The sequence below is a fragment of the Lepus europaeus genome, chromosome 15 (genome assembly GCF_033115175.1).
Source record: "Lepus europaeus isolate LE1 chromosome 15, mLepTim1.pri, whole genome shotgun sequence".
NCBI classification, from domain to species: Eukaryota; Metazoa; Chordata; class Mammalia; order Lagomorpha; family Leporidae; genus Lepus; species Lepus europaeus.
The window spans coordinates 22,647,227-22,658,050 of record NC_084841.1 but is presented as its reverse complement, the minus strand read 5'-3'; the positions used below and the strand labels follow the sequence as shown (position 1 = coordinate 22,658,050).

The following is a 10,824-nucleotide window of genomic DNA, read 5'->3' as shown; positions in this document are numbered from 1 at the left end:
TAAAAAAAAGATTTATTTATTATTTGAAAGTCAGAGTTACACAAAGGTAGAAGGAGAGGCCAGAGCTGAACCTATCCGAAGCTAGGAGCTAGGAGCTTCTTCTGGGTCTCCTATGTGAGTGCAGGGGCCCAAAGACCTCGGCCATCTTCTACTGCTTTCCCAGGCCATAGCAGAGAGCTGGATTGGAAGTGGAGCAGCCGGGACTCGAACCAGCACCCATATGAGGTGCTGGCCCATTCGGATGTGGCTAAAAAGCCCATGAGAGTACTTCAGGCATGGAAAGCCAAGACACTGTGGCAAAAAAAAAAAAAAAAAAAAAATGTCCTTAACTGAGCACTTTTAAAAAGAAAGTCACACATAAGGGGCATAATTTGCGAATTCTTAAATGTTTATGAGGTATCTTCAAAAGTTTAATAGAACATAAACATCATGGAAAAAGTGCATAGATTTCAAACACTTTTACACAAATAAATTTCTCTCTTAATTCCATTTTCCACAAACTTTTTGATGTTCCCTCATCAAATAAATATTCCCCAAGAAATAATTTCTAATGGAATCCATTCTTTTTGATAAATGCTAGTTAGAAAAAGTATAACCATAGTACTTAGTCTCTGGAGAAACACACAAGCCATAGTACATTTCTTAGGTCATGAAATCAAATAAAATGTGTCTTTGGAAGATATAAAAATACAATGTAAGGCCAGCGCTTTGGCTCACTTAGCTCATCCTCTGCCTGCGGTGCCGGCACCCCAGGTTCTATTCCCAACTGGGGTGCCGGTTCTGTCCTGGTTGCTCCTCTTCCAGTCCAGCTCTCTGCTGTGGCCCAGGAAGGCAGTGGAGGATGGCCCAAGTGCTTGGGCCCTGCACCCGCATGGGAGACCAGGAGGAAGCACCTGGCTCCTGGCTTCGGATCGGCGCAGCACGCCGGCCGCAGCATGGCGGGTGTAGCAGCCATTTGGGGAGTGAACCAACGGAAGGGAGACCTTTCTCTCTGTCTCCCTCTCTCTCACTGTCTAACTCTGCCTGGCAATATATATATATATATATATATATATATATATATATATATATATATATAATGTGAGGATATAATAGATCAGGTTAAAAACAATTTACAAAAATAATTTCAAAAAAAATAAATGAAAATGGACACCATTGAAAATGAAATTAGAGAAGCTGAAATTTTGTTGCAGAAATTTCATGATGACAAGCAGTAATGCAAAAGTACAAGAAAAAAAAATCATGATTGCAAACATAGAGATCTAGGGACAGGCATTTAGCACAGTCATTAAGATGCCATTTGGTATATCTCCAGTTCTAATCCAGCTCCCTGCTAGTGTCCTTGGAAGGCAGTGGAAGATGGCCCATGTGCTTGGGCCCCTGTGCCCACATGAAAGACCTGGAAGAAGCTCCTGGTTCTTGGCTTCATGTCTGCCCTGCCCTGATAGCTGCAGGCATTTAGAGAGTGGACCAGTGGATGGAGGACCTTTCTCTCTCTCTCTCCCTCTGTGTCTGTAACTCTGCCTCTCAAATAAATAAAAAAATCTTAAAAAAAAAAAAAAAAAAAAAAAAAAAGATGTCACTTGGAATGCCTGGATTCCTTATCTGGGTTCCTTGTTTGATTCTTTGCTCTGCTTGCGATCCAACTCCCTGGGAATGAAATAGATGATGACTAAAGTATTTGGGTCCCTGCCACTTCTATATTAGAAGACCCACAAGGATTTCTGAACTCCTGGATTCAACCTGGTCCAGCTTTTGTTATTAGGGGCATTAGAAAATAATCAGTAGAAGGAAAATATCTGTACGTGTCTGTCTTTCCTAAAGTGAAATACTTATTTTTAAAAGGAAAGAAATTGATCTAGAAAATAAGTATGGGATTTTAATATTAACAATGAAACCTCTAGAGGAGAAGAAATGGCTAATTGTAAAAAAAAGAAATCAAGGCCAGTGCCGTGGCTTAACAGGCTAATCCTCCGCCTTGCAGCGCCAGCACACCAGGTTCTAGTCCCGGATGGGGCGCCGGATTCTATCCCGGTTGCCCCTCTTCCAGGCCAGCTCTCTGCTATGGCCTGGGAAGGCAGTGGAGGATGGCCCAAGTTCTTGGGCCCTGCACCCGCATGGGAGACCAGGAGAAGCACCTGGCTCCTGGCTTCGGATCAGCACAAAGCGCTGGCCGCAGCGGCCATTGGAGGGTGAACCAACGGCAAAAAGGAAGACCTTTCTCTCTGTCTCTCTCTCTCTCACTATCTACTCTGCCTGTCAAAAAAAAAAAAAAAAAAAAAAAAAGAAATCAAAGGAGAAATAAAATCACAGATAAAAAAAAAAAAACAAGAATAGCCATTTTATAGAGTGCCACACAGAATTAGAAAATTTAATACACACATACAAATATGCTAGGTTGATTTATTTTAAATTTTCAGTTTCACACTAGACTGCTAACTCTTATTAAACACTGGCATGCACAAATTATGTGAATTGACATTGCATCATTGTGGTTTTATAATAATTTAAAATAAACTTTTTTTTTTACAGGCAGATTTAGACAGTGAGAGAGAGAGAGAGAGAGATAGAGAGAAAGGTGTTCCTTTTCTGTTGGTTCACCTGCCAAATGGCCACTATGGCTGGTGTGCTACGGCCAGTGCGCTGCACTGATCCAAAGCCAGGAGCCAGGTGCTTCTCCTGGTCTCCCATGCGGGTGCAGGGCCCAAGCACTTGGGCCATCCTCCACTGCACTCCCTGGCCACAGCAGAGAGCTGGACTGGAAGAGGAGCAACAGGGACTAGAATCCGGCGCCCCTATTAGGACTAGAACCCGGGGTGCCGGCGACACAGGCAGATGGTTAACCAAGTGAGCCACGACGCTGGCCCCATAAATTAATTTTTAAATAAAATTAACTTTCCATGTTTTAGCAGCTTAAAATCTGAGTAGGAGGATTTCAAATGTAAATTATATAAGCAACAAAGTGAATAATTTCCTTTTCGTGTGTATGTCTATAACTATCTGCTTTCCTACATTCAAAGGCATTCTTTAAAATGTCAGTTTTATAAAAAACATGTATTTTTTTTTCCGAGGAAACCTCCTACTTTTTTTTTTTTTTACATTTTATGACTAACTTTAATCTCAAGATCACATCTCCATACACCTGTTTCCTTTTTTTATTGACTTCACTTGAACTTAAATGCATGATTTTCTAAACAAAGAATGTAAACAAATATTTACCATGTCTGTTACATGTAACACACAGGAACAGCTTTTAACAGAAATTCATCGATCCCCCCCCAACATTTTTTTTACTATAAATACAGGTATCAAAACAATCCTGAACATATTTTTATACTACTAGTAGTCAGCACCCACACTGCTTTAAAATTTAACACAAGTTGTGACAATATTCATTGTTCCTGCTACTTTAAACAATTTCAACAGCAGCTCTTTCACTAAGCAAGATGGAGAAAGCATACCAATTCTGTTTGTCCTTCTTGGGATTTTTACTTTTCAGAAACACACGTTTCCACTGCCATCTCACATGTCTCGCCACACTTGCGTCTTGTCTTGTAATCCTGAATCCTACTTGGAGCACTCCAGATTTATGTTTAAATGACAGTGCCACAACAAGAGAAAGAAAAATTGTGCTGCATTTTTCCTCCTGTTACCTGAAAATATAATGGGTGTACATACATTAAATATATTACAAATGTCCAGGTCACATATCCCAGCTGGAATTCTTTTTTTTTTTTTTTTTTTTTGACAGGCAGAGTGGATAGTGAGGGAGAGAGAGAGACAGAGAGAAAGGTCTTCCTTTTTGCCATTGGTTCACCCTCTAATGGCCACTGCGGCCGGCAGGCCTCCAATGGCTGCTGCGGCCAGTGCATCTCGCTGATCCGAAGCCAGGAGCCAGGTGCTTCTCCTGGTCTCCCATGCGGGTGCAGGGCCCAAGCACTTGGGCCATCTTCCACTGCCTTCCCGGGACATAGCAGAGAGCTGGCCTGGAAGAGGGGCAACCGGGATAGTATCTGGCGCCCCAACCGGGACTAGAACCCGATGTGCTGGAGCTGCAAGGCAGCGGATTAGCCTGTTGAGCCAAGGCACTGGCCATCCAACTGGAATTCTTTACTGAATGTGTGGGTATTTTGCATTGTGATGTTTAGTCAAGACATTGAAATGAGTAGAAGGTTTAAGGCGACTCTGAGCTCCCTTAAAACTAACTGCTGTATGTTTGTCCTTCTGGTTGCTGTGGAAGCTTCATAGTCTCTTTGGACACCATTAGATGTCTTAGCTCTTGAAGTACAACTTTAATGCTATATGAAGTTTGCCATTTTGCTAATACTGGTATTCTCTGTGCATCCACCATTCCACTGGAATTACTTATCTCATTCATATTAATTTTGTTACAAATCTAACTGATGGAGGTGCTTCTGGGCATTTAGGGCCACATTCTACTTTCAGGCTATATATTCTGTTCTAATAATTTTCCTTGGTGGCCCAATAATCATGCCTGTCCACCTCGTAAGTGTCTTATCTTCCTCAGCTAACTGTAGGCCCCAGCTAACTGTACCATCACCTACTCCTTTTTGTCCTTCTTCAAGTTCTTCCAACAAGCGAAAATTACAAGGAACTTTAACTCCTGTGGAGACCACCATCTTCTCCTGCAGCCCAAAACCGGGTATTTTTATAAAGCTGTTATCTATAAAGAAGCTGTAATTATTTATGAACATAATTTAATTGATTCCATGGAATTTTTAAAAGAATGAATATGCCCTGTAGTATTTTTAATATTTGTCCCTTATGATTTTAAATGTTTTCACTGAGTATACAATAAATTATCTAGAAAATTAATCATATATGACCTCAGGTTTTTTTCACTAATTATAATAACTGGAATTGTATCATACAAGTGTGTCTATGTCTGTGTTTGTGTGCATGTGTACTTTTAGAAATGTTGAGATTAGGATTTTCACTCAAGTTTATGTCATTAGCATTTCATATTAGGGAATCACAGAAAATAATTTGTCATTATTTAGTTATGTTTTTACATATACACTAGATTTTGAATATATAAAAATATGAATTTTACTATGTGCCAATAGTACTATCTTAAAGAAAGAAAGCTCATGTAATATAGTAAATTAGTTATAATAGATGAGTTATCTTGCATTAATTAGATGTATGCATTAGACTCCTGTATCCTTATGTCTAAAAATAAAGATGATATTTGATAGAATATTTCATAGAAACCTCTGTCTAGCAAAATTAAATATATGGAAAAAATAAAGATCTTGAAAGGCAAGGGTTCTTCATGTTGGTAGCATTCAAAAACACAAGAACAAACATTATTTGGATTCATGGATTTTTTTTTTTCCTGAAAACATAATTTGGACATACACAGCATTAAAAGGCTCAATACATATGTTAATAATATAGACAGAAGCATCTTTCTAGCTTTAATTTTATTTAAAAGGCAGAGAGACAAAAAGAGATTTTCTATCTGCTATTCACTTTCCAGACACTCAAACAACTGATGCCAAGCCAGGCCATAGCCAGGAGCTCAGAATTCAATCTGGGTCCCCACATCGGCGGCAGACATTCAAGCAGTTGATCCTTCACCAGCTAGAACACAGGTGCTACAATATGTGATATGTGTTTCCCAGTTGGCCCCCATAACAGCACCCAGCACCTGCCCCTCAGTCTCTCGTTTCAATTTGTAAAGCAGGCTAAGCCTCAGAACAATCTCAATTCTCTTAACTGATCATGAAGGAAGTGTTGTTTTTAGTTAACTACCATAAACTCTCACTCCAAACAAAATATATCTTTCATGACCAAACAAATCTAAATTAAGGTCTAGGAATATATCAAGAACTTTTCCTTCATATTTGGCAGATATCAAGTCCTCCTACTTGTATAAATACTTTTTCTCTTCTTTCTTCTTGATAATCCTAATTACTCTATAGTCATTTGAAGAAAATTTATCAACCATATTGCTTTGTATAAGCTCTTCTGTAATCTCAAATGTAGGAATTGCACATAATTATAGTGATTCATTCTAAAATATTTTCCCAAACTTCTACCAATGTGGTAACATTTTAAAATCTATCAATTTTTGTAGGACTGTCATGTAAAATAAAACTGGATCACCATAAAACACTAAAAATAATGATCCAATAATGAAAATTAAGAAGATTTACACCTTCTTCATTTCTGTATTTATTTTATTGTCTTTGGGAAACTAAAGTTAAGAAACAGCCAATGTCTCATTTCATGTAAAAAATATTTCTATTTAATGAAGTTCAGAAAATTCAAAGGAGCTAGCCCAGATACACCTTGGCACTGACAAGGAAAAGTTTGCATTTGCCTCTAGTAGGTCGGTCTGCAAGATATGCAGGAAATAAGGGTTTCAGATAACACACAATTATTCTTAGGTGTTTAAATTCAACTGAAAAGTGATCCCTGTTAAATATAAGAGTGGGAATAAGAGAGGGAGGAGATGTACAGTTTGGGACATGCTCAATCGGACTTGCCCCAAATGGTGGAGTTAGAAATCTGCCAGGGGATTCCAATACAATCCCATCAAGGTGGCATGTACCAATGCCATCTCACTAGTCAAAGTGATCAATTTCAGCTCACAATTGATCACACTGATAGGTCTAAGAATCAAAGGGATCACACAAACAAGACTAGTGTCTGTGAATACTAACTGATAGAATCAAAAAGGGAGAGAACGATCCAACATGAGAAGTGGGATACACAGCAGACTCATAGGATGGCAGATGTCCTAAACAGCACTCTGGCCTCAGAATCAGCCCTTAAGGCATTCGGATCTGGCTGAAGAGCCCATGACAGTATTTTAGGCATGGACAGCCAAGATACCATGGAAAAGAAAGAAAGAAAAAAAAAAAAGACCTAAATGAAAGATCTCTGTGAGTGAGATCCCAGTGGAAATAACGGGGCCATCAAGGTAGGAGGTACCTTTCTCTGAAGGGAGGAGAGAACTTCCACTTTGACTATGACCCTTTTGGGATAAGATTGAAGTCGGTGAACTCAAAAGGCTTCCATAGCCCTGGCAACTCATGACTAGAGTCTAGGGAGATTACTGATGCCATAAACAAGAGTGTCAAATTGTTAAGTCAACAACAGGAGTCACTGTGTACTTACGTCTCATGTGGGATCTGTCCTTAATGTGTTGTCCAATGTGAATTAATGCTATAACTAGTACTGAAACAGTATTTTACACTCTGTGTTTCTGTGTGGGTGCAAACTGATGAAATCTTTACTTAATATATACTAATCTGATCTTCTGTATATAAAGAGAATTGAAAATGATTCTTGATGTGAATGGAATGGGAGAGGGAGCGGGAGATGGGAGGGTTGCAGGTGGGAGGGAATTTATGGGGGGGGGGAAGCCATTGTAATCCATAAACTGTATTTTAGAAATTTATATTTACTAAATAAAAGTTAAAAAAAAGAAAAGGAGGTGGATATGGTATCTCTAAGGCAGTTTTTTATGTCAGTTTTATAAATTCAGAAGTAAGTCTTTCACTGTATGTGTGTATTTGCTTGTGTGTATATATGTGTTGTGTGTGTGTGTTTCCAGACGTATGTAAAGATTTTAGGACAGTGTTGATCATCTTCCTTTTCTCATTTTCCCAGTTCCAAAAAAAAATTTTTGATCATTTATTTTCTAATCTCTTCCTTATGATATTTAATACCAGAAATATATTGCAAAAAAATAAAAAAATTAAAAAATAAATACATTGCAATCTTTTTTATGGATTACAGTTCAGGCCATAGTAATATATTTGTAACCTAATGACTGATTTTGTCTCCCTTGGAGCAATTTTTTCTGTGTTAAGAATGCATGACTTTAGAGGACAGCTGCTCAATTTATATTTAGAGATGAAATGGAAATCAGCAAAAGAGAGGCTTAGATTATATAGGTACATGAATATATTATTAGGAATTGGCAAATATGGATAGTCATTTCAGTAATATTCTCTATTCTTTTATGTATTGAAAATACCCCATATTCTACTAAAAATAAGAAATTCATCCCATTGTCCTGAAATATTCTATTTTCTAATTCCCTGTTAAATACTTAGACTTATTATTATTTTTGAATTTTTTTGTTATTCTTAGAAGGTTAGTTTATTCAAATGCAAATCTTACATAGTAATATAATACTTATAATTTTGATTATGATTAGGTTATGATTATTAAGTTGTCAAATTTATTATATATAAAGTAGCATGATGAAACATATTTGGTAGGTGTTCAACAGACATTAAATGAAGCTAAAATTTAAGTCATCCTTGAATAAGACTTGATGGTAGAATAAGGACTACACTTTATTGAACATGTCAATTGCTGTTCTTTTTTAGGTACTACATGTCTATCACTATACAGTGGATGTTTAAAGCTTGAGTTTTCACAATATATCAAAGTAACTAAAAAGTGAGGAGCTCAAGTGATGTTCATCAAAGATCACTCCTCATTGTTAGGTTTTAGTTTGTTGAAAGAAATGACAAGTTGCAAGTGTACAGCAAATGGCTAGAAAAGAAATAGTAGGAAACTCCTATGAGTCCAGCTTCCAGGTTGCCAGGTTTTGGAGCATGGCAAGATGAAACTTCCAGGAGGTTTCTATATACAGAACTGGAGATTTAATCTGAAAAGTCTATACAGTATTATGCTGGTTTTTATTTATTTATATGAAAGGTAGTTACGTAGAGAGAGAAAAAGACACAAACACACAAAGAGAGAGAAAGAGAGAGAGGGAGGGAGAGAGAGAGAGAGAGGGAGAGAAGGAGAGAGAGATCTTCCATCCACTGGTTTACTTCTCAAAGGGCTAAAACTACCAGGCTGTGCCATGCCAAAGCTGGGGCCAGAAGCTTCTTCAGAGTCTCCCACATAGGTATAGGGGCTCAAGGAATTGGGCCACCCTCCACTGCTTTCTCAGGTGCATTAACAGGGAGCTGGACTGGAATAGAGCAGCCAGGACTCAAACTGGTGCCCACATGGGAGGCCAACACTGCAGGCCAACCACTGCACCTGTTTTATAACAAGCTCCGCCCCCCCCCGTTTTATAACAAGCTCCACCCCATCCCCTGTTTTTTTTTTTTATTAAACTTTTATTTAATGAATATAAATTTCCAAAGTACAGCTCATGGGTTACAATGGCTTCCCCCTCCCAAAACTTCCCTCCCACCCACAACCCTCCCCTTTCCCGCTCCCTCTCCCCTTCCAATCACATCATGATTCATTTTCAATTCTCTTTATATACAAAAGATCAGTTTAGTATATATTAGGTAACGATTTCAACAGTTTGCCCCCATATAGCAATACAAAGTGAAAAAAAATACTGTTGGAATACTAGTTATAGCATTAAATAAGAGTGTACAGCACATTAAAGGCAGAGATCTTACATAATATTTTTTTAAAATTAATTAATTTTCTATGCCGTTTCCAATTTAACACCAGGTTTTTTTTTTTTTCATTTCCAATTCTCTTTATATACAGAAGATCGATTCAGTATATAATTAGTAAAGATCTCATCAGTTTGTACCCACGCAGAAACACAAAGTGTAAAAATACTGTTTCAGTACTAGTTATAGCATCACTGCACATTAGACAACATATTAAGGACAGATCCCACATGGGATGTAAGTACACAGTGACTCCTGTTGCTGACTTAACAATTTGACACTCCTGTTCATGGCATCAGTAATCTCCCTAGACTCTAGTCATGAGTTGCCAGGGCTATGGAAGCCTTTTGAGTTCACCGACTTCAATCTTATCCCAAAAGGGTCATAGTCAAAGTGGAAGTTCTCTCCTCCCTTCGGAAAAAGGTACCTCCTACCTTGATGGCCCCGTTATTTCCACTGGGATCTCACTCACAGAGATCTTTCATTTAGGTCTTCTTCTTTTTTTCTTTTCCATGGTATCTTGGCTTTCCATGCCTTCAATACTGTCATGGGCTCTTCAGCCAGATCCGAATGCCTTAAGGGCTGATTCTGAGGCCAGAGTGTTGTTTAGGACATCTGCCATTCTATGAGTCTGCTGTGTATCCCACTTCCCATGCTGGATCTTTCTCTCCCTTTTTGATTCTATCAGTTAGTATTAGCAGACACTTGTCTTGTTTGTGTGATCCCTTTGTTTCTTAGACCTATCCAGGCCATCGAATGTGAACTGAAATTGATCACTTGGACTAGTGAGATTGCATTGGTACATGCCACCTTGATGGGATTGTATTGGAATCCCCTGGCACATTTCTAACTCCATCATTTGGGGCAAAACTGATTGTGCATGTCCCAAATTGTGCATCTCCTCCCTCTCTTTTTCCACTCTGAAATTTAACAGGGATCACTTTTCAGTTAAAATTTAAACACCTAAGAATAATTGTGTGTTAATTACAGAGTTCAACTGCTAGTACTAGAACAACAACAACAACAACAAATACTAAAAAGGATAAAGTATTACATTGTACATCTAGAGTCAGGACAAAAGCTGATCAGGTCATTGTTTCTTGTAGTGTCCATTTCACTTCAACAGGTTTCCCCTTTGGTGTTCAGTTGTCGCCGATCAGGGAAAACAAATGATATTTGTCTCTTTGGGACTGGCTTAATTCACTCAGCATGATGCTTTCCAGATCCTTCCATCTTGTTGCAAATGACTGGGTTTCATTGTTCCTTACTGCTGTATAGTATTCTATGGAGTACATGTTCCATAATTTCTTTATCCAGTCTACTGTTGATGGGCATTTGGGTTGGTTCCAGGTCTTAGCTATTGTGAATTGAGCTGCAATAAACATTAATGTGCAGATGGCTTTTTTATTAG

General features: G+C 38.3%; 1 protein-coding gene across 1 annotated transcript; it reads right to left on the bottom strand.

Annotated features, from left to right (window-relative positions):
* Positions 1-4,201: 4,201 nt before the first annotated feature.
* LOC133774492 (ubiquitin-conjugating enzyme E2 variant 2-like) lies at positions 4,202-4,640 on the bottom strand. The gene is made up of 2 exons (XM_062212227.1): positions 4,474-4,640; positions 4,202-4,349 (listed from the first exon to the last, which is right to left on the bottom strand). The coding sequence occupies exons 1-2, from the start codon at positions 4,638-4,640 to the stop codon at positions 4,202-4,204; spliced, it is 315 nt and encodes a 104-aa protein (XP_062068211.1).
* Positions 4,641-10,824: the final 6,184 nt, after the last annotated feature.

Coding starts and splice junctions, on each gene's coding strand:
- LOC133774492 (XM_062212227.1), bottom strand. CDS start 4,640: ATGGTGGTCTCCACAGGAGTTAAAGTTCCTTGTAATTTTCGCTTGTTG. Junction 4,350..4,473: donor ATGATTATTGGGCCACCAAG/GAAAATTATTAG, acceptor TTCCAGTGGAAT/GGTGGATGCACAGAGAATAC.